Raw genomic sequence first — 23,705 nt, forward strand, 5'->3', positions numbered from 1 at the left:
TTCACAAGATTCATGCCGCCAAAAAACTGAGCACCGTCACATAATGTGACGTAAATCGAGCGTGCTCAAACTTCCCATCATTCTGATTACGGTAGTAATTTTGTCACCCTCATCATGGCAAAGACACAGAGAAAAGCATATGATGCAGCTTTCAAGTTGAAGGCGATCGATCTGGCTGTTGGAAAAGGAAATAGAGTTGCTGACAGCACGGAGCATTGTCAAAAAATCCACTATCATCAACGGGTTTCGAAAGGCTGGACTGCTGCGTGTTGAAGAGGGCAGCGATCCAACATCGGATGAAGCAATTCTGAGGCTATTCAACTCCGACACCGAAGGAGATGACTTCAGTGGTTTCAGTGCACAGGAGGAGGAAGATAGTGACCAATGACTTTCTTGGTAGGCTACTGTTTACTGCTATTTTTTTATATTTTTGTTACATGCCGTGTTTTGTTAAAGCCTATTTATTTTTGTTACAAGCCATGTTTCGTTTAAAGGCTGTGTAAAGTTAATTTGTTTCAATGTACCGGTAGGCACCTGCGGCTTATAGACATGTGCGGCTCATTTATGTACAAAATACATATTTTATAATAATTCAGTGGGTGCGGTTTATATTCAGGTGCGCTTAATAGTCCAGAAATTACGGTACTGTGATTATTATTATTTGACCATGCTGGTCATTTATGAACATTTGAACATCTTGGCCATGTTCTGTCATAATCTCCACCCGGCACAGCCAGAAGAGGACTGGCCACCCCTCATAGCCTGGTTCCTCTCTAGGTTTCTTCCTAGGTTTTGGCCTTTCTAGGGAGTTTTTCCTAGCCACCGTGCTTCTACACCTGCATTGCTTGCTGTTTGGGGTTTTAGGCTGGGTTTCTGTACAGCACTTTGAGATATCAGCTGATGTACGAAGGGCTATGTAAATACATTTGATTTGAAGGAGCTGAGGAACATGGTGGAGGAACAGGGAGAGGAGCTGAGGAACATGGTGGTGGATCAGAGAGTGGAGCTGAGGAACATGGTGGTGGAACAGAGAGTGGAGCTGAGGAACATGGTGGTGGAACAGAGAGTGGAGCTGAGGAACATGGTGGTGGAACAGAGAGAGGAGCTGAGGAACATGGTGGTGGAACAGAGAGAGGAGCTGAGGAACATGGTGGTGGAACAGAGAGAGGAGCTGAGGAACATGGTGGTGGAACAGAGAGTGGAGCTGAGGAACATGGTGGTGGACCAGAGAGAGGAGCTGAGGAACATGGTGGTGGAACAGAGAGAGGAGCTGAGGAACATGGTGGTGGAACAGAGAGTGGAGCTGAGGAACATGGTGGTGGAACAGAGAGAGGAGCTGAGGAACATGGTGGTGGAACAGAGAGAGGAGCTGAGGAACATGGTGGTGGAACAGAGAGAGGAGCTGAGGAACATGGTGGTGGAACAGAGAGAGGAGCTGAGGAACATGGTGTTGGAACAGAGAGTGGAGCTGAGGAACATGGTGGTGGACCAGAGAGTGAAGCTGAGGAACATGGTGGTGGAACAGAGAGAGGAGCTGAGGAACATGGTGGTGGAACAGAGAGAGGAGCTGAGGAACATGGTGGTGGAACAGAGAGTGGAGCTGAGGAACATGGTGGTGGACCAGAGAGTGAAGCTGAGGAACATGGTGGTGGAACAGAGAGAGGAGCTGAGGAACATGGTGGTGGAACAGAGAGAGGAGCTGAGGAACATGGTGGTGGAACAGAGAGTGGAGCTGAGGAACATGGTGGTGGACCAGAGAGAGGAGCTGAGGAACATGGTGGTGGAACAGAGAGAGGAGCTGAGGAACATGGGGGCCAGAGTGACAGCCAGTAAGTGCTGAAGTGCTGAAGAGAGAGAACTCAGGTAAAGAAGGGCGTTTGTGTATAATAATAGCAAATTCAGGATGTAAGGCAATTGGAACTTCAACCCTAGTCCCTGCAAGTGTCAGTCCAACGTCTTAGCCATAACACCAAGAGATCCAAACTTTTGTACCACGGGCACTACACTATGTTCGTTGCATGTGGGTTAGCTTCTTTTTCATTCAGTAGGGATTAAAAAGCCTCATGTTATTGTAGTTTGAGACCGGACTGAGTGCCTGTAAGAGCCAGGTGGAGGAGCTGAAAGGAGAGGTGGAGGAGCTGAAAGGAGAGGTGAAGGAGCTGAAAGGAGAGGTGGAGGAGCTGAAAGGAGAGGTGGAGGAGCTGAAAGGAGAGGTGGAGGAGCTGAAAGGAGAGGTGGAGGAGCTGAAAGGAGAGGTGGAGGAGCTGAAAGGAGAGGTGGAGGAGCTGAAAGGAGAGGTGGAGGAGCTGAAAGGAGAGGTGGAGGAGCTGAAAGGAGAGGTGGAGGAGTTAAAAGGAGAGGTAGAGGAGCTGAAAGGAGAGGTGGAGGAGTTAAAAGGAGACGTGGAGGAGCTGAAAGGAGAGGTGGAGGAGCTGAAAGGAGAGGTGGAGGAGTTAAAATGAGAGGTAGAGGAGCTGAAAGGAGAGGTGGAGGAGCTGAAAGGAGAGGTGGAGGAGTTAAAATGAGAGGTAGAGGAGCTGAAAGGAGAGGTGGAGGAGTTAAAAGGAGAGGTGGAGGAGCTGAATGGAGAGGTGGAGGAGCTGAAAGGAGAGGTGGAGGAGCTGAAAGGAGAGGTGGAGGAGCTGAAAGGAGAGGTGGAGGAGCTGAAAGGAGAGGTGGAGGAGCTGAAAGGAGAGGTGGAGGAGTTAAAATGAGAGGTAGAGGAGCTGAAAGGAGAGGTGGAGGAGCTGAAAGGAGAGGTGGAGGAGTTAAAATGAGAGGTAGAGGAGCTGAAAGGAGAGGTGGAGGAGTTAAAAGGAGAGGTGGAGGAGCTGAATGGAGAGGTGGAGGAGCTGAAAGGAGAGGTGGAGGAGCTGAAAGGAGAGGTGGAGGAGCTGAAAGGAGAGGTGGAGGAGCTGATATGTGCTAGTTCCTGAAATAGAACATCATCCACATAACACCTCAATGTAACTGTTGAATTGTTTATTCCTTTTTGTCATGACGTTTACAAACATTCTGCCAGCATGGAAAAGTCTAAATGAGGGAGATGCTACAGTCTAAAGTCATTCAAGTGCTGTAAGGTATAAGACTGTATTTTACAACCAGGATCATTAAGGACAGACAGAACAGAAAGCATGGTTGTTACAGCCAGACCTCCGAGCAACAGATTGGATTGGACTGGACTGGACTCTCTCTATATAAATATCAGTGGAGGCTGCTGAGGGGAGGACGGCTCATAATAATGACTGGAATGGAGTGGAATAAAACACATGAAAACCATGTTCTTGATACCATTCCATTCACTCCATTCCAGCCATTATTATTAGCTGTTCTCCCCTCAGCAGGCTCTACTGATATATATACAGTACCAGTCAAAGGTCTGGACATACCTACTCATTCAAGGGTTTTCTTTATTTTGACTATTTTCTACATTGTAGAATAATAGTGAAGACATAAAAACTATGAAATAACACATATGGAATCATGTAGTAACCCAAAAAGTGTTAAAGAAATCAAAATATATTTTATATTCTAAAAAGTAGCCACCCTTTGCCTTGATGGCAGCTTTGCACACTGTTGGCATTCTCTCAACCAGCATCATGAGGTAGTCACCTGGAATGCATTTCAATTAACCTCTTTGGGCTAGGGGGCAGTATTTTGACACCTGGATGAAAAGCGTGCCCAAAGTAAACTGCCTGTTACTCAGGCCCAGAAGCTTGGATATGCAAATAATTGGATAGATTTGTATAGACAACACTCTAAAATTTATAAAACTGTTAAAATAATGTCTGTGAGTATAATAGAACTGATATGACAGGCGAAAACCTGAGGACAAACCATCCAGAAAAAAAAAGAATTCAGCCCACCACTGATTCCAATGGCTGTCATGTTTAATATGAAGAGAAAACATCCAAGATTGCAGTTCCTAGAGCTTCCACTAGATGTCAACAGTCTTTACAAAGAGTTTCAGGCTTGTTTTTGGAAAAATGAGCTAGAATTTGTAGCTTTTCTAAGTGGCTCCCATTTTCGCTGTAGTGTTTTAATGAGCGTGGATGAGAGCACGTACTTTGTTGTTTATCTCCGGTAAAGACAATAACGATTCTCGGTCTTAAATTTTATCGTTTATTTATGTATTAGGGTACCTGAGGTTTGATTATAAACGTTGTTTGACTTGTTTGGAGAAGTTTATTGGTAATGTTTGGGATTCATTTTGTATGCATTTTGAAGGAGGGAAACTAGTGGATTATTGAATGAAGCATGCCAGCTAAACTGAGTTTTTGGAGATATAAAGAAGGACTTTATCAAACAAAAGGACCATTTGTGATGTAGCTGGGACCTTTTGGAGTGCCAACAGAAGAAGATCTTCAAAGGTAAGGCATTTATTTTATCGCTATTTCTGACTTTTGTCGCGCACCTGCCTGGTTGGAAAATGTTTTAAATTATTTTGTGTGCGGGGCGCTGTCCTCAGATAATCGCATGGTGTGCTTTCGCCGTAAAGCCTTTTTGAAATCTGACAGAGCAGCTGGATTAACAAGAAGTTCAACTTTTTTCTGATGTATGACACTTGTATTTTCATGAATGTTGAATATTACTATTTCTATAATTTGAATTTCGCACTCCTGTTGTCGAGGTGGGTCGCTAGCGCCACATCTAGCACAAAGAGGTTTTAACAGGTGTGCCTTGTTAAAAGTTAATTTGTGGAATTTATTTCCTTCTTAATGCATTTGAGCCAATCAGTTGTGTTGTGACAAGGTAGGGGTGGTATACAGAAGATAGTCCTATTTGGTAAAAGACCAAGTCCATATTATGGCAAGAACAGCTCAAATAAGCAAAGGGAAACGACAGTCCATCAAGACTTTACAACATGGCTCTCATGAGGACAGCCACAGGAAAGGAAGACACAGACGTACTTCTGCTGCAGAGGACAAGTTCATTAGAGTTAACTGCACATCAGACTGCAGCCCAAATAAACGCTTCGCAGAGTTCAAGTAACAGACACATCTCAACATCAGCTGTTCAGAGGAGACTGCGTGAATCAGGCCTTCATGGTTGAAATTCTGCAAAGAAACCACTACTAAAGGACACCAATAATAAGAAGAGACTTGCTTGGGCCAAGAAACACGAGCAATGGACATTAGACTGGTGGAAATCTGTCCTTTGGTCTGATGAGTCAAAATTTGAGATTTTTGGTTCCAACTGCAGTGTCTTTGTGAGAAGCAGTGTTGATAAACGGATGATCTCTGCATGTGTTGGTCCCACCGTGAAGCATGGAAGAGGAGGAGTGATGGTGTGGGTGTGCTTTGCTGGTGACACTGTCTGTGATTTATTTAGAATTCAAGGCACACTTAACCAGCATGGCTACCACAGCATTCTGCAGCGATACACCACCCCATCTGGTTTAGTGGGACTATCATTTGTTTTTTAACAGGACAATAACTCAACACACCTCCAGACTGTGAAAGGGCTATTTGATCAAGACTGATGGACTGCTGCATCAGATGACCTGGCCTCCACAAATATATTTGTTTAACACTTTGGTTACACTTTGGTTACTACATGATTCCAAATGTGTTATTTCATAGTTTTCATGTCTTCACTATTATTCTACAGTGTAGAAAATAGTAAAAATACACTTTTGACACGTACTGTGTATATATATCTCCCTCTCTCTTTGTCTCTCACTCTCTCTCACACACACACGTAAACACATGCATTCAAGTAGAAATACACACTCTCTCACACACACACACACACTCAATATACTGTATGAATACTGACAGTCTGAGCCTCGACCCTGTAAGATCTATCTTTTTAGTAATAATCTGTTGAGTAAAAATGTATTATTGCCAGTCATAATAATCATAAAAGCTATGAATAAAAAGCTATAAAACAGTATAAATATTCAGCCAGCTCAGATGAGAATGATAAAATAAGTATTATAATTTTAATTCAGGTGAACACACACACATCCTAAATCTTCCCATTGACATCAACGCATGATTTACGCAAAATCCTTTCTATCCATAATGTGTAAATCCCATTCATCTCTATTTTGTCTGAAAATATAGAATAGATATTTATACCCTCTTGATTTGTAATACATGTTTGAAGCTTATGAGAGAATCTTCCACAATGTGAGCATTTTGGTTTGGTTTCAAACAATAAGATCTATGTGAAGTGCAGGTAGCATGAGCTCTAACAGATAACGTCCACTCATGAGTCATTTACCAGTTAACGTCCACTCATGAGTCATTTACCAGTTAACATCCCACCCATGAGTCATTTACCAGTTAACATCGCACTCATGAGTCAATTACCAGTTAACATCCCACCCATGAGTCATTTACCAGTTAACATCCCACCCATGAGTCATTTACCAGTTAACATCCCACCCATGAGTCATTTACCAGTTAACATCCCACCCATGAGTCATTTACCAGTTAACATCCCACCCATGAGTCATTTACCAGTTAACATCGCACTCATGAGTCATTTACCAGTTAACATCCCACCCATGAGTCATTTACCAGTTAACATCCCACCCATGAGTCATTTACCAGTTAACATCCCACCCATGAGTCATTTACCAGTTAACGTCGCACTCATGAGTCATTTAACAGTTAACGTCCCACTCATGAGTCATTTAACAATAAACGTCCCACTCATGAGTCATTTAACAATAAACGTCCCACTCATCAGTCATTTAACAGTTAACATCCCATTCATGAGTCATTTAACAGTTAACGTCCCACTCATGAGTCATTTAACATCCCACTCATGAGTCATTTAACAGTTAACATCCCACTCATGAGTCATTTAACAGTTAACATCCCACTCATGAGTCATTTAACAGTTAACATCCCACTCATGAGTAATTTAACAGTTAACATCCCATTCATGAGTCATTTAACAGTTAACATCCCACTCATGAGTCATTTAACATCCCACTCATGAGTCATTTAACAGTTAACGTCCCACTCATGAGTCATTTAACATCCCACTCATGAGTCATTTAACATCCCACTCATGAGTCATTTAACAGTTAACGTCCCACTCATGAGTCATTTAACGTCCCACTCATGAGTCATTTAACAATAAACGTCCCACTCATGAGTCATTTAACAATAAACGTCCCACTCATCAGTCATTTAACAGTTAACATCCCACTCATGAGTCATTTAACAGTTAACGTCCCATTCATGAGTCATTTAACAGTTAACGTCCCACTCATGAGTCATTTAACATCCCACTCATGAGTCATTTAACAGTTAACATCCCACTCATGAGTCATTTAACAGTTAACATCCCATTCATGAGTCATTTAACAGTTAACGTCCCACTCATGAGTCATTTAACATCCCACTCATGAGTCATTTAACAGTTAACATCCCACTCATGAGTCATTTAACAGTTAACGTCCCACTCATGAGTCATTTAACATCCCACTCATGAGTCATTTAACAGTTAACATCCCACTCATGAGTCATTTAACAGTTACCATCCCACTCATGAGTCATTTAACAGTTAACATCCCACTCATGAGTCATTTAACAGTTAACATCCCACTCATGAGTCATTTAACATCCCACTCATGAGTCATTTAACAGTTAACGTCCCACTCATGAGTCATTTAACATCCCACTCATGAGTCATTTAACATCCCACTCATGAGTCATTTAACAGTTAACGTCCCACTCATGAGTCATTTAACGTCCCACTCATGAGTCATTTAACAATAAACGTCCCACTCATGAGTCATTTAACAATAAACGTCCCACTCATCAGTCATTTAACAGTTAACATCCCACTCATGAGTCATTTAACAGTTAACGTCCCACTCATGAGTTCTATAACAGAAAACGTCCACTCATGAGTCATTTAACAATAAACGTCCCACTCATGAGTCATTTAACAGTTAACATCCCACTCATGAGTCATTTAACAGTTAACATCCCACTCATGAGTCATTTACCAGTTAACGTTCCACTCATGAGTCATTTACCAGTTAACATCCCACTCATGAGTCATTTAACAGTTAACATCCCACTCATGAGTCATTTAACAGTTAACATCCCACTCATGAGTTCTATAACAGAAAACGTCCACTCATGAGTCATTTAACAATAAACGTCCCACTCATGAGTCATTTAACAGTTAACATCCCACTCATGAGTCATTTAACAGTTAACGTCCCACTCATGAGTCCTTTTCAGATGCAACACAGCAACAGTTGGAATCACAGAATACACGTATCCTGATGTAACCTGCAGAACGCTTTATAATCCCCTGGATTCCGGGACATTGACATTCTTCTATTCTGCATAATGTACATCATCAACAGTTGCAGACATTACAAATGAAACCTAAACATAAACAAGTAAACATCAAGTTGATGAAGGGTCTTTCCACATCATTCCACTCCATACTTCTTCAGTTACCTAAATTGGTGGCGCGTGATTGGATGGTGACCCTTCTGTGCAGTGGCTCCTCTGTGCTCCGATTGGCCACCAGCTCCTGCAGCTGCAGTGCCCCTCCACCAATGAAACAAAAGGCCGGGCACACAGGGGCAGAGCAATCCACATGCCCCTCCCACAGGGTGCGCAGCGAGTGGGCGTCGTAGAACGTGACCCGTCCCTTTTCGAAGTCCAGACAAACCCCCAGGCGCGGGGGCAGGGGGGCAGTAGGAGGACCATGGTTGTTCCCATGGGTACTATGGGTACTGTGGTGTAAGTTTGCTGCCCCCTGGGGTAAGAGGACCTTGCCCATGCCCATGGTGAGGAAGCAGAAGGGAGGGGAGGAGTCTGGGGAATCCTCAGCCCCACTGTCATGGCCACTGTCTGGGTCATAGCTGGAGAGAGGGAAGGGGTCGGGGAGAGAGGGGAGGGGGAGAGAGAGGAGGGGGGAACGGGAAGAGAGAGGGAAGGGGTCGGGGAGAGAGAGGGGAGGGGGAGAGAGAGGAGGGGGGAAGGGGAAGAGAGAAGGGTGACCGGGGAGTGAGGAAGAGGGAGGACGGGGGAGACTGAGTTTACTTGGTTAGTTTTAGTGTCATTGGAACCACTTCTTTACTACCCCATACCTCTACCTCCCTCTGTCCCCCTACCTCTGTCACCCCTACCTCTACAGAGGTAGGTTGGACAGAGGGAGGTAGAGGTAGGGGGACGGACTCTGCCCCCCTACCTCTGTACCCCTACCTCTACCTCCCTCTGTCCAACCTACCTCTGTCCCCCTACCTCTACCTACCTCCATCTGTCCCCCTACCTCTACCTACCTACCTCTGTCCCCCTACCTCTACCCCCCTCTGTCCAACCTACCTCTGTCCCCCTACCTCTACCTACCTCCATCTGTCCCCCTACCTCTACCTACCTCCATCTGTCCCCCTACCTCTACCTCCCTCTGACCACCCTCCTTCTCCATCCCTACCTTTACCTCCCTCCCTCCGTCCCCCTACCTCTACCTCCCTCTGTCCCCCTACTCTACCTCCCTCTGTCCCCCTACCTCTACCTACCTCAATCTGTCCCCCTACCTCCCTGTCTCCACACCCTCTCCATCCCTACCTCTACCTCTATCTGTCCCTCCTACCTCTATTTCCCTCTGTCCCCCCTACCTCTACCTCTATCTGTCCCCCTTCCCTCTCCATCCCTACCTCTACCTCCCTCTGTCCACCCTCCTTCTCCATCCCTACCTCTACCTCCCTCCGTCCCCCTAACTCTACCTCCCTCTCTCCCCCTACCTCTACCTCCCTCTGTCCCCCTACCTCTACCTCCCTCTGTCCCCCTACCTCTACCTCCCTCTGTCCATCCCTACCTTTACCTCCCTCTGTCCCCCTACCTCTACCTTCCTCTGTCCCCCTACCTCTACCTCCCTCTGTCCCCCTACCTCTACCTCCCTCTGTCCCCCTACCTCTAACTCACTCTGTCCCCCTACCTCTACCTCCCTCTGTCCCCCTACCTCTACCTCCCTCTGTCCCCCTACCTCTACCTCCCTCTGTCCATCCCTACCTCTACCTCCCTCTGTCCCCCTACCTCTACCTTCCTCTGTCCCCCTACCTCTACCTCCCTCTGTCCCCCTACCTCTACCTCCCTCTGTCCCCCTACCTCTAACTCACTCTGTCCCCCTACCTCTACCTCCCTCTGTCCCCCTACCTCTACCTCCCTCTGTCCCCCTACCTCTACCTACCTCCATCTGTCCCCCTACCTCTACCTACCTCCATCTGTCCCCCTAACTCTACCTACCTCCATCTGTCCCCCTACCTCTACCACCCTCTGTCCCCCTACCTCTACCTACCTCTGTCCCCCTACCTCTACCTACCTCTGTCCCCCTACCTCTACCTCCCTCTGTCCCCCTACCTCTACCTCCCTCTGTCCCCCTACCTCTACCTCCCTCTGTCCCCCTACCTCTACCTCCCTCTGTCCCCCCTACCTCTACCTCCCTCTGTCCCCCTACCTTTACCTTCCTCTGTCCCCCTACCTCTACCTCCCTCTGTCCCCCCTACCTCTACCTCCCTCTGTCCCCCTACCTTTACCTCCCTCTGTCCCCCTACCTCTACCTACCTCCATCTGTCCCCCTATCTCTACCTCCCTCTGTCCCCCTACTCTACCTCCCTCTGTCCCCCTATCTCTACCTACCTCCCTCTGTCCCCCTACCTCTACCTCCCTCTGTCCCCCTACCTTTACCTTCCTCTGTCCCCCTACCTCTACCTCCCTCTGTCCCCCCTACCTTTACCTCCCTCTGTCCCCCTACCTCTACCTTCCTCTGTCCCCCTACCTCTACCTCCCTCTGTCCCCCTACCTCTACCTCCCTCTGTCCCCCTACCTCTAAGTCACTCTGTCCCCCTACCTCTACCTCCCTCTGTCCCCCTACCTCTACCTCCCTCTGTCCCCCTACCTCTACCTCCCTCTGTCCATCCCTACCTCTACCTCCCTCTGTCCCCCTACCTCTACCTTCCTCTGTCCCCCTACCTCTACCTCCCTCTGTCCCCCTACCTCTACCTCCCTCTGTCCCCCTACCTCTAACTCACTCTGTCCCCCTACCTCTACCTCCCTCTGTCCCCCTACCTCTGTCCCCCTACCTCTACCTCCCTCTGTCCCCCTACCTCTACCTACCTCCATCTGTCCCCCTACCTCTACCTACCTCCATCTGTCCCCCTAACTCTACCTACCTCCATCTGTCCCCCTACCTCTACCACCCTCTGTCCCCCTACCTCTACCTACCTCCGTCCCCCTACCTCTACCTACCTCTGTCCCCCTACCTCTACCTCCCTCTGTCCCCCTACCTCTACCTCCCTCTGTCCCCCTACCTCTACCTCCCTCTGTCCCCCTACCTCTACCTCCCTCTGTCCCCCCTACCTCTACCTCCCTCTGTCCCCCTACCTCTACCTCCCTCTGTCCCCCTACCTCTACCTCCCTCTGTCCCCCTACCTCTACTTCCCTCTGTCCCCCCTACCTCTACCTCCCTCTGTCCCCCTACCTCTACCTCCCTCTGTCCCCCCTACCTTTACCTTCCTCTGTCCCCCTACCTTTACCTTCCTCTGTCCCCCTACCTCTACCTCCCTCTGTCCCCCTACCTCTACCTCCCTCTGTCCCCCTACCTTTACCTTCCTCTGTCCCCCTACCTCTACCTCCCTCTGTCCCCCCTACCTCTACCTCCCTCTGTCCTCCTACCTTTACCTCCCTCTGTCCCCCTACCTCTACCTACCTCCATCTGTCCCCCTATCTCTACCTCCCTCTGTCCCCCTACCTCTACCTCCCTCTGTCCCCCTACCTCTACCTCCCTCTGTCCCCCTACCTCTACTTCCCTCTGTCCCCCCTACCTCTACCTTCCTCTGTCCCCCCTCCATCTGTCCCCCTTCCCTGTCCATCCTCTACCTCCCTCTGTCCCCCTACCTCTACCTCCCTCTGTCCCCCTACCTCTACCTCCCTCTGTCCCCCTACCTCTACCTCCCTCTGTCCCCCTACCTCTACCTCCCTCTGTCCCCCTACCTCTAACTCCCTCTGTCCCCTTACCTCTACCTCCCTCTGTCCCCCTACCTTTACCTTCCTCTGTCCCCCTACCTCTACCTCCCTCTGTCCCCCCTACCTCTACCTCCCTCTGTCCCCCTACCTCTACCTCCCTCTGTCCCCCTACCTCTACCTCCCTCTGTCCCCCTACTCTACCTCCCTCTGTCCCCCTACCTCTACCTCCCTCTGTCCCCCTACCTTTACCTTCCTCTGTCCCCCTACCTCTACCTCCCTCTGTCCCCCCTACCTCTACCTCCCTCTGTCCCCCTACCTCTAACTCCCTCTGTCCCCCTACCTCTACCTCCCTCTGTCCCCCCTACCTCTACCTCCCTCTGTCCCCCCTACCTCTACCTCCCTTTGTCCCCCCTACCTCTACCTCCCTCTGTCCCCCTACCTCTACCTCCCTCTGTCCCCCCTACCTCTACCTCCCTCTGTCCCCCTACCTCTAACTCCCTCTGTCCCCCTACCTCTACCTCCCTCTGTCCCCCTACCTCTACCTCCCTCTGTCCCCCCTACCTCTACCTCCCTCTGTCCCCCTACCTCTACCTCCCTCTGTCCCCCCTACCTCTACCTCCCTCTGTCCCCCTACCTCTAACTCCCTCTGTCCCCCTACCTCTACCTGTCCCCCCTACCTCTATCTGTCCCCCTTCCCTCTCCTTCCCTCTCCATCCCTACCTCTACCTCCCTCTGTCCGCCCTCCCTCTCCATCCGTACCTCTACCTCCCTCTGGCCCCCCTACCTCTACCTCTATCTGTCCCCCTCCCTCTCCATCAGTCCCTCTACCTCCCTCTCCAGCCCTCCCTCTACCTCCCTCTGTTCCCCCCTCCCTCTCCATCCCTCCCTCTACCTCCCTCTGCCCCCCTCCCTCTCCATCCCTCCCTCTACCTCCCTCTGTCCCCCCCCCCCTCTCCATCCCTCCCTCTACCTCCCTCTGTCCCCCCTCTCTCTCCATCTCTCCCTCTACCTCCCTCTCCCTCCCTCCCTCCCTCTACCTCCCTCTCTCCTGTCTCACCGGGGGCTGGCCATGTCCTGGGGAAGGTGGAACCACTCCTGGAGCTTGGCCTCCTGTCCAACTCCCACCTGAGGAACGCAGAGAGAAAAATGACAAATTAGATTGAGTAAGTTACACACACCCACACACGTATGCACACACACATACACACACACACACACACACACAAAATCTCTATTTCTCACCTTTACCAGGTAGGAGCCGGGCTCCACCGAGCATGCCCAGTAGTGCCTTCCCTGGGTGATGGCCAGGTCGCCTATGAGGAGGTCAGAGGTCAGGTGACAGGAAGTGAGGGAGCGGTCAGCGGCCTGCAGAAGGGAGAGGCCGGGCACGCTGCGGGCATACGTCTGTCCTTTACCCAGAGCCAGTCGGTCAGCATGCAAACCCCAGCGAGAGTCCAGAGAGAAACACAACACTGACGGAGGTGGGAGAGGGGGAGGAGGGAGAGGGAGAGGAGGAGAGGAGGAGAGGGAGAGGGGGAGGAGGGAGAGGGGAGGAGGTGAGGGAGAGGGGGAGGAGGAGAGGGAGAGGGGGAGGAGGGAGAAGGGGAGAGAGGGAGGAGGGGGAGAGGGAGAGGGGGAGGAGGGGGAGAGGAGGAGAGGAGGGAGAGGGAGAGGAGGAGAGGAGGAGAGGGAGAGGAGGAGAGGGAGAGGGGGGAGGGAGAGGGGGAGGAGGTGAGGGAGAGGGGGAGGAGGAGAGGGAGAGGGGGAGGAGGGAGAAGGGGAGGAGGGAGAGGGGGAGAGGGAGAGGGGGAGGAGGGGGAGAGGAGGAGGTGAGGGGGAGGAGGAGGAGGAGAGGGAGAGGTGGGGGAGAGGGGAGGAGGAGGAGAGGGGGAGGAGGAGGAGAGGGAAAGGGGGAGGAGGAGAAGAGGGAGATGGGGAGGAGGAGAGGGGGAGGAGAGGGAAAGGAGGAGGAGGAGGAGAGGGAGAGGGGGAGGAGAGGGGGAGGGGGAGGGGGAGGAGAGGGAGAGGAGGAGGAGGAGAGTGGGAGGAGGAGGAGAGGGAAAGGGGGAGGAGGGGGAGGAGGAGTAGAGGGAGAGAGGGAGGAGGAGGAGAGGGAGACGGGGAGGAGGAGAGGGGGAGGAGAGGGAGAGGGAGAGGGGGAGGAGAGGGAGAGGGCGAGGAAAAGGAGGGACAGTGAGAGGAGGAGGAGGGAGACGAGGATATAGAGGAGAGGTAGGGGAAGAGGAAGAGGAGGGAGAGAGGGGGAGGAGAGGAGGAGGAGGAGAGGTGGAGGGAGAAGGAGAGGAGGAGAGGAAGAGGAGAGGGGGAGGAAGGGGAAGGGTTTGATATAGCATCAGGGAGAGGAGCAGAGGAGCAGACCTGCTTACATCTACAGGAAACTGATGCATTCTGGAGGAATAAATACACCCCAGGAAAGAGAGGGAACGAGGAGAGCAGGAAATAAGAGAGAGGGCGTTCTAAAGAGGGAGAGAAACCTAGCCCAATATAGGTATGACTGCTGATCACTGATCAGGTTTTGAGAAATTAATAAACGAATCTCCTTTAGTGAGCCACATGAACACTTAATAACACAGGAGACTGGGGGAGTGTTTATACAGTATGGACAGTGTGAGGACAGAGCGGGAGAGATGTTGATGAAGAGAGAGAGAGAGAGAGGTATGAGAAGGACAGAGAGGGAGAGATGTTGATAGAGAGAGGTAGGAGAAGGACAGAGAGGGAGAGGTGTTGATGAAGAGAGAGAGAGGGGTAGGAGAAGGACAGAGAGGGAGAGATGTTGATGAAGAGAGAGAGAGAGGTAGGAGAAGGACAGAGAGTGAGAGATGTTGATGAAGAGAGAGAGAGAGAGGTAGGAGAAGGACAGAGAGGGAGAGATGTTGATAAAGAGAGAGAGAGAGAGGTAGGAGAAGGACAGAGAGGGAGAGATGTTGATAGAGAGAGGTAGGAGAAGGACAGAGAGGGAGAGGTGTTGATGAAGAGAGAGAGAGAGGTAGGAGAAGGACAGAGAGGGAGAGATGTTGATGAAGAGAGAGAGAGAGGTAGGAGAAGGACAGAGAGTGAGAGATGTTGATGAAGAGAGAGAGAGAGAGGTAGGAGAAGGACAGAGAGGGAGAGATGTCGATAAAGAGAGAGAGAGAGAGGTAGGAGAAGGACAGAGAGGGAGAGATGTTGATAGAGAGAGGTAGGAGAAGGACAGAGAGGGAGAGATGTTGATGAAGAGAGAGAGAGAGGTAGGAGAAGGACAGAGAGTGAGAGATGTTGATGAAGAGAGAGAGAGAGGTAGGAGAAGGACAGAGAGGGAGAGATGTTGATAAAGAGAGAGAGAGAGAGGTAGGAGAAGGACAGAGAGGGAGAGATGTCGAGAGAGAGAGAGAGGTAGGAGAAGGACAGAGAGTGAGAGATGTCGATAAAGAGAGAGAAAGAGGTAAGAGAAGGACAGAGTGAGAGATGTCGATAAAGAGAGAGAGAGAGAGATGTTGATAGAGAGAGGTAGGAGAAGGACAGAGTGAGAGATGTCGATAAAGAGAGAGAGAGAGGTAGGAGAAGGACAGAGAGTGAGAGATGTTGATGAAGAGAGAGAGCGAGGTAGGAGAAGGACAGCGAGGGAGAGATGTTGATGAAGAGAGAGAGAGAGGTAGGAGAAGGACAGAGAGGGAGAGGTGTTGATGAAGAGAGAGAGAGAGGTAGGAGAAGGACAGAGAGGGAGAGGTGTTGATGAAGAGAGAGAGAGAGAGGTAGGAGAAGGACAGAGAGGGAGAGATGTCGATAAAGAGAGAGAGAGAGGTAGGAGAAGGACAGAGAGGGAGAGATGTTGATGAAGAGAGAGAGAGAGAGGTAGGAGAAGGACAGAGAGTGAGAGATGTTGATAAAGAGAGAGAGGTAGGAGAAGGACAGAGGGAGAGATGTCGATAAAGAGAGAGAGAGAGAGGTAGAAGGACAGAGAGGGAGAGATGTTGATAAAGAGAGAGAGAGAGAGGTAGGAGAAGGACAGAGAGAGAGATGTTGATAAAGAGAGATAGAGAGAGGTAGGAGAAGGACAGAGGGAGAGATGTCGATAAAGAGAGAGAGAGGTAGGAGAAGGTCGGAGAGGGAGAGATGTCGATAAAGAGAGAGAGAGAGAGAGAGGTAGGAGAAGGACAGAGAGGGAGAGATGTCGATAAAGAGAGAGAGAGAGGTAGGAGGACAGAGAGTGGGATGGTATGATTCTTCTGAGTACAGAGGGTTAGCAAGGTGAAAGAGAGGAAGGAGAGATAGGGAGATAAAGGGATGGAGGGATGGAGAGAGGATGGAGGGATGGAGAGAGGATGGAGGGATGGAGAGAGGACGGAGGGATGGAGAGAGGATGGAGGGATGGAGAGAGGACGGAGGGATGGAGAGAGGATGGAGAGAGGATGGGGGATGGAGAGAGGATGGATGGATGGAGAGAGGATGGAGAGAGGATGGGGGATGGAGAGAGGATGGATGGAGAGAGGATGGAGGGATGGAGAGAGGATTGGGGATGGAGAGAGGATGGACGGATGGAGAGAGGATGGAGAGAGGATGGACAGATGGACAGAGGATGGAGGGATGGAGAGAGGATGGAGGGGTGGAGAGAGGATGGAGAGAGGATGGAGAGAGGATGGACAGATGGACAGAGGATGGAGGGATGGAGAGAGGATGGAGGGGTGGAGAGAGGATGGAGAGAGGATGGAGGGATGGAGAGAGGATGGAGGGATGGAGAGGGGATGGGGGATGGAGAGAGGGCCAGGGGGTGGAGAGAGGATGGGGGATGGAGAGAGGACGGAGAGAGGATGGGGGATGGAGAGAGGATGGAGAGAGGATGGAGGGATGGAGAGGGGATGGGGGATGGAGAGAGGGCCAGGGGGTGGAGAGAGGATGGAGAGAGGATGGAGAGAGGATGGACAGATGGACAGAGGATGGAGGGATGGAGAGAGGATGGACAGATGGACAGAGGATGGAGGGATGGAGAGAGGATGGAGGGGTGGAGAGAGGATGGAGAGAGGATGGAGGGATGGAGAGAGGATGGAGGGGTGGAGAGAGGATGGAGAGAGGATGGAGAGAGGATGGAGAGAGGATGGGGGATGGAGAGAGGATGGAGGGATGGAGAGGGGATGGGGGATGGAGAGAGGGCCAGGGGGTGGAGAGAGGATGGAGGGATGGAGAGAGGATGAGGGATGGAGAGAGGATGGAGAGAGGATGGAGGGATGGAGAGGGGATGGGGGATGGAGAGAGGGCCAGGGGGTGGAGAGAGGATGGGGGATGGAGAGAGGACGGAGAGAGGATGGGGGATGGAGAGAGGATGGAGAGAGGATGGAGGGATGGAGAGGGGATGGGGGATGGAGAGAGGGCCAGGGGGTGGAGAGAGGATGGAGAGAGGATGGAGAGAGGATGGACAGATGGACAGAGGATGGAGGGATGGAGAGAGGATGGACAGATGGACAGAGGATGGAGGGATGGAGAGAGGATGGAGGGGTGGAGAGAGGATGGAGAGAGGATGGAGGGATGGAGAGAGGATGGAGGGGTGGAGAGAGGATGGAGAGAGGATGGAGAGAGGATGGAGAGAGGATGGGGGATGGAGAGAGGATGGAGGGATGGAGAGGGGATGGGGGATGGAGAGAGGGCCAGGGGGTGGAGAGAGGATGGAGGGATGGAGAGAGGATGAGGGATGGAGAGAGGATGGAGAGAGGATGGAGGGATGGAGAGGGGATGGGGGATGGAGAGAGGGCCAGGGGGTGGAGAGAGGATGGAGGGATGGAGAGAGGATGGGGGATGGAGAGAGGATGGAGAGAGGATGGGGGATGGAGAGAGGATGGAGAGAGGATGGGGGATGGAGAGAGGATGGAGGGATGGAGAGGGGATGGGGGATGGAGAGAGGACCAGGGGGTGGAGAGAGGATGGAGGGATGGAGAGGGGATGGGGGATGGAGAGAGGATGGGGGATGGAGAGAGGATGGAGGGATGGAGAGGGGATGGGGGATGGAGAGAGGGCCAGGGGGTGGAGAGAGGATGGAGGGATGGAGAGGGGATGGGGGATGGAGAGAGGATGGAGGGATGGAGAGGGGATGGGGGATGGAGAGAGGGCCAGGGGGTGGAGAAAGGATGGAGGGATGGAGAGAGGATGGAGGGATGGAGAGAGGATGGAGGGATGGAGAGAGGATGGAGAGAGGATGGAGAGAGGATGGAGAGAGGATGGAGGGATGGAGAGGGGATGGGGGATGGAGAGAGGGCCAGGGGGTAGAGAGAGGATGGAGGGATGGAGAGAGGATGGAGGGATGGAGAGAGGATGGAGAGAGGATGGAGGGATGGAGAGAGGATGGAGGGATGGAGAGAGGATGGAGAGAGGATGGAGGGATGGAGAGAGGATGGAGGGATGGAGAGAGAGAGGGCTGGGGGGTGGAGCTGGGTTACAGAACAGAGGGAGTGGGTTATGCAGAGAGAAGATGTGGGAATTGAGAAGGTGAAGGGATGGATTGGGACAAAAGAGGTATTGACTTTGTTAAACAATTCCCCAACAATAATTGTATCATGAATTGCGTACGGATGTGTCTGTGTGTATGTCTCACCTGGTGCGGGTGGTGTGTGCAGGTAAACCTCTTCGCTGTACTCTCCAAAACCCGCCTTATTGCTTCCTTTCACCCTTAACACGTACACACTGTCCATCTCCAGCCTGTCAATCACAGCACTAGTCCCCCCCACCTCCTCCAGGCGTTGCCACACCAGTGGAGCATTGGGACTCCTGACCTCTCCTCCCCAGCCTGCCTCTGTCAATCCCATTCGCCGCTGGAACTCCACGGAGAAGTGCCAGGCAGGGGCGGAGTCCTGGGGGAGTCGCCAGCACAGGAACAGCTGGTCATAGGCCAGCGTGCGCTGAGTGTCAATCACAGGAGCCAATGGGGCTGTAGCAGGGGCGGGGCAGAGAAGAAAAGGGAGTTATATTGGTGGATGGGATGAGTTAGCTTTCAGATCTAACCTCTTACACAGACGGACGGACCTCTTATGTATCCCATGCTGCTGATGAGTTTAATTTCTCTGGAGGCGTCCATGTGGAAGTGTCTGAAGGAGGGATCAGCCGAGAGAGAGAAACACTGCAGATTCTCTATGGCTTTCACCAGCCTGGAGAGAGAGAAAGAGAGAGTCAGAGAGAGAAAAAGAGAGAGAAAGAGCGAGAGAGAAAATAGAAACGGGGAGAGAGAAAATATAGAGGGGGGTGTGGCTGGTAAGTGTTAAGTGTTGATATTGCACCTGTTATTTACCCACGGTGTGTGTGCGCGCATGTGTGTCTTGCATCTACCACCCGTACCTGTTGTGGGTGATTCGTGCGGCCTGTACGAAGCAGGGTTGGTCGGTCTCTTTGAGCAGCTCCTGTGTGTAGGCCATTAAACCGCCGTGCTCCTGCAGACCCCTCCTCTCAGACACCTGGGCCGACAGGGCCTCCCCCCTCCTCAGCCGGGCCCCCTCCAGGGCCAGGGTCAACGCTCCCTGTCGCTCCACTAGAGACGCCCCCAGCTCCCTCACAGACTGGGACAACTGCTCCCTCGCCAACGCACTGTTCAACTAGAGAGGGAGTTGAGAGGGGGTTTAAGGGGATGTGGTAGAGGGAGAGAGAGAGGGGGGGGGATGAATGGAGGGGGTAGAGGGAGAGAGAGGGGGGAAGAAGGGAGAGGGTAGAGGGAGAGTGAGAGGGAGAGAGTGTGGGGGAGGGGAGAAGAAGAGAGGGGTAGAGGGAGGGAAAGAAGAGCATGGTTATACTGTGATGGAGAGAAAGAGGCAATCGAAGGATAGAGGGAAGAAAGTAGTGGATTGGACGAAAGAGAGACAGAAAGGATGGAGAGAAAGTTTACCTCCAAGTGTGTGATGGCACTCTCCAGCTGAGTTATCTGAGCCTTTACTGTGTCCTGATTGGCCAGAATGTAGTTGATCTCCTTGGTGATTTTGTCCTCAGGTGTTAAGAGAGACAGATGACAATATCAGCAAGCAAACATGTAGTTTCATGTTTTGACAGACAGACAGACAGACAGACAGACAGACAGACAGACAGACAGACAGACAGACAGACAGACAGACAGACAGACAGATAGATAGATAGATAGATAGATACCTTTAGTGCCTGGCAGGCCTGTGCGATGGGCGCCACCTTGTGGCCGTGGTGGACTCTGTGGAGCTTACAGACAGGACACAGAAGCCTCTGGCAGGAGCGACAGTACCACAACAACCTCTCCTGCTCATGCTCCAGACACGTTAGGACCTAATAGGGGAGAGGAGGAGAGGAGAGAGGAGAGGGGGGGGGGGGAGGAGGAGAGGGCAAGAGGGGAGGGGTGGGAGAAGGAGGAGAGGAGAGAGGGCAAGAGGGGAGGGGGGGGGGAGAAGGAGGAGAGGAGAGAGGGCAAGAGGGGAGGAGGGGGAGAGGAGGAAGACAGGTACAGTAGAGGCGTGGATACAGGGGTGGGCAGGGAGGAGGGGAGAGGAGGAAGACAGGTACAATAGAGGTGTAGATACAGGGGTGAGGAGGGGGAGAGGAGGAAGACAGGTACAGTAGAGGTGTGGATACAGGGGTGGGCAGGGAGGAGGGGAGAGGAGGAAGACAGGTACAGTAGAGGTGTAGATACAGGGGTGGGCAGAGAGGAGGGGAGAGGAGGAAGACAGGTACAGTAGAGGTGTAGATACAGGGGTGGGCAGGGAGGAGAGGAGGGGAGAGGAGGAAGACAGGTACAGTAGAGGTGTAGATACAGGGGTGGGCAGGGAGGAGGGGAGAGGAGGAAGACAGGTACAGTAGAGGTGTAGATACAGGGGTGGGCAGGGAGGAGAGGAGGGGAGAGGAGGAAGACAGGTACAGTAGAGGTGTAGATACAGGGGTGGGCAGGGAGGAGGGGAGAGGAGGAAGACAGGTACAGTAGAGGTGTAGATACAGGGGTGGGCAGGGAGGAGAGGAGGGGAGAGGAGTAAGACAGGTACAGGAGAGGTGTAGATACAGGGGTGGGCAGGGAGGAGAGAGGAGGAAGACAGGTACAGTAGAGGTGTAGGGGCAGGGAGGAGAGAGGAGGAAGACAGGTACAGTAGAGGTGTAGATACAGGGGTGGGCAGGGAGGAGAGAGGAGGAAGACAGGTACAGTAGAGGTGTAGATACAGGGGTGGGCAGGAAGGAGGGGAGAGGAGGAAGACAGGTACAGTAGAGGTGTAGATACAGGGGTGGGCAGGGAGGACAGAGGAGGAAGATATAACAGGAGGAGGAAGAAAAGGAGGTCACCAGCCAAACTCACAGAGAGTCACTGTGGAAGAAACAAGTAAAGGAGAGAGAGAGGTACAGTAGAGGAAACAGGTAAAGGAGAGAGAGAGGTACTGTAGAGGAAACAGGTGAAGGAGAGAGAGAGGGACTGTAGAGGAAACAGGTGAAGGAGAGAGAGAGGTACTGTAGAGGAAACAGGTGAAGGAGAGAGAGAGGGACTGTAGAGGAAACAGGTAAAGGAGAGAGAGAGGTACTGTAGAGGAAACAAGTGAAGGAGAGAGAGATGTACTGTAGAGGAAACAGGTGAAGGAGAGAGAGAGGTACTGTAGAGGAAACAGGTAAAGGAGAGAGAGAGGTACTGTAGAGGAAACAGGTGAAGGAGAGAGAGATGTACTGTAGAGGAAACAGGTGAAGGAGAGAGAGGGGGACTGTAGAGGAAACGGGTAAAGAAGTTATAGAGATATGGATACAGAGAAGAGGGAAATACAATTTCATGAACATAGTTAACCCCTACATACACCCCCCAAATACTATGTAAACACACACACACACCTTGGGTCTGAAGTTGTTGGTGGGCAGTATGTGTTCGTGCTGGGAGCGGAGCGTACCCCAGGGGTGGTAGAGCTTGAAACACTCGTTGCAGAAGTTGGACCTGCAGTCAGCACAGCCCTTAGTGGCCTCCAAGGACTGAGGAGCCTTACAGAAGCCACACATTATAGCCACGCTGCCCAGGCTCACTGTGTGTCTGTACCTGGAGCCAGACAGGGGAGGGGGAGAAACAGTGGAGAGGGTGGGGGTTGATACAAAAAGAGGAGAGTGAGAACACAGACCAACATTAAACCAAAGACAGAGAGAGAGACAGAGAGAGAGAGAGAGAGAGAGAGAGAGAGAGAGAGAGAGAGAGGGAGAGAGAGAGAGAGAGAGAGAGAGAGAGAGAGAGAGGGAGAGAGAGAGAGGGAGAGAGAGAGAGAGAGAGAGAGAGAGAGAGAGAGAGGGAGAGAGAGAGAGGGAGAGAGAGAGAGAGAGAGAGAGAGAGGGAGAGAGAGAGAGAGAGAGAGAGAGAGAGAGAGAGAGAGAGAGACAGAGAGAGAGAGAGAGAGAGAGAGAGAGAGACAGAGACAGAGACAGAGACAGAGACAGAGACAGAGACAGAGACAGAGACAGAGACTGGACGTGGGTTAGGTAAAGGTTAGGAAGGGGGGATGAGAGGTGAGAAGGAGAGGGGGATGAGAGGTGAGAAGGAGAGGGGGATGAGAGGTGAGAAGGAGAGGGGGGTGAGAGGTGAGAAGAAGAGGGGGATGAGAGGTGAGAAGGAGAGGGGGTATGAGAGGTGAGACGGAGAGGGGGATGAGAGGTGAGAAGGAGAGAAGGAGACGGGGATGAGAGGTGAGAAGGAGAGGGGGTATGAGAGGTGAGAAGGAGAGGGGGGTGAGAGGTGAGAAGGAGAGGGGGGTGAGAGGTGAGAATGAGAGGGGGGATGAGAGGTGAGAAAGAGAGGGGGATGAGAGGTGAGAAGGAGAGGGGGGATGAAAGGTGAGAATGAGAGGGGTATGAGAGGTGAGAGGAGAGGGGGATGAGAGGTGAGAAGGAGAGGGGGGATGAGAGGTGAGAAGGAGAGGGGGTATGAGAGGTGAGAAGGAGAGGGGGGTGAGAGGTGAGAAGGAGAGGGGGATGAGAGGTGAGAAGGAGAGGGGGGATTAGAGGTGAGAAGGAGAGGGGGGATGAGAGGTGAGAAAGAGAGGGGGATGAGAGGTGAGAAGGAGAGGGGGGATGAGAGGTGAGAAAGAGAGGGGGATGAGAGGTGAGAAGGAGAGGGGGGATGAAAGGTGAGAATGAGAGGGGTATGAGAGGTGAGAAGGAGAGGGGGATGAGAGGTGAGAAGGAGAGGGGGGATGAGAGGTGAGAAGGAGAGGGGGGATGAGAGGTGAGAAGGAGAGGGGAATGAGAGGTGAGAAGGAGAGGGGAATGAGAGGTGAGAAGGAGAGGGGAATGAGAGGTGAGAAGGAGAGGGGAATGAGAGGTGAGAAGGAGAGGGGAATGAGAGGTGAGAAGGAGAGGGGAATGAGAGGTGAGAAGGAGAGGGGAATGAGAGGTGAGAAGGAGAGGGGAATGAGAGGTGAGAAGGAGAGGGGAATGAGAGGTGAGAAGGAGAGGGGAATGAGAGGTGAGAAGGAGAGGGGAATGAGAGGTGAAAAGGAGAGGGGAATGAGAGGTGAGAAGGAGAGGGGGATGAGAGGTGAGAAGGAGAGGGGAATGAGAGGTGAGAAGGAGAGGGGAATGAGAGGTGAGAAGGAGAGGGGAATGAGAGGTGAGAAGGAGAGGGGAATGAGAGGTGAGAAGGAGAGGGGAATGAGAGGTGAGAAGGAGAGGGGAATGAGAGGTGAGAAGGAGAGGGGAATGAGAGGTGAGAAGGAGAGGGGAATGAGAGGTGAGAAGGAGAGGGGAATGAGAGGTGAGAAGGAGAGGGGAATGAGAGGTGAGAAGGAGAGGGGAATGAGAGGTGAAAAGGAGAGG

General features: G+C 51.7%; 1 protein-coding gene across 1 annotated transcript in view; it reads right to left on the reverse strand.

Annotated features, from left to right (window-relative positions):
* Nucleotides 1-5,920: 5,920 nt before the first annotated feature.
* Nucleotides 5,921-23,705, reverse strand: part of LOC110520794 (tripartite motif-containing protein 46-like) — a 29,152-nt gene continuing 11,367 nt past the window's right edge. The window contains exons 4-12 of the mRNA XM_036967678.1: nucleotides 21,744-21,942; nucleotides 20,067-20,213; nucleotides 19,810-19,905; nucleotides 19,269-19,522; nucleotides 18,960-19,081; nucleotides 18,532-18,864; nucleotides 13,194-13,423; nucleotides 13,009-13,076; nucleotides 5,921-8,848 (exon numbers count right to left, since the gene is read on the reverse strand). Coding sequence (XP_036823573.1) covers nucleotides 8,431-8,848; nucleotides 13,009-13,076; nucleotides 13,194-13,423; nucleotides 18,532-18,864; nucleotides 18,960-19,081; nucleotides 19,269-19,522; nucleotides 19,810-19,905; nucleotides 20,067-20,213; nucleotides 21,744-21,942 — 1,867 coding nt within the window. The 3' untranslated portion in view covers nucleotides 5,921-8,430. The remainder of the gene's footprint in view (nucleotides 8,849-13,008; nucleotides 13,077-13,193; nucleotides 13,424-18,531; nucleotides 18,865-18,959; nucleotides 19,082-19,268; nucleotides 19,523-19,809; nucleotides 19,906-20,066; nucleotides 20,214-21,743; nucleotides 21,943-23,705) is intronic.

Source organism: Oncorhynchus mykiss, chromosome 3 (assembly GCF_013265735.2).
Source record: "Oncorhynchus mykiss isolate Arlee chromosome 3, USDA_OmykA_1.1, whole genome shotgun sequence".
In the NCBI taxonomy this organism is placed as follows: Eukaryota; Metazoa; Chordata; class Actinopteri; order Salmoniformes; family Salmonidae; genus Oncorhynchus; species Oncorhynchus mykiss.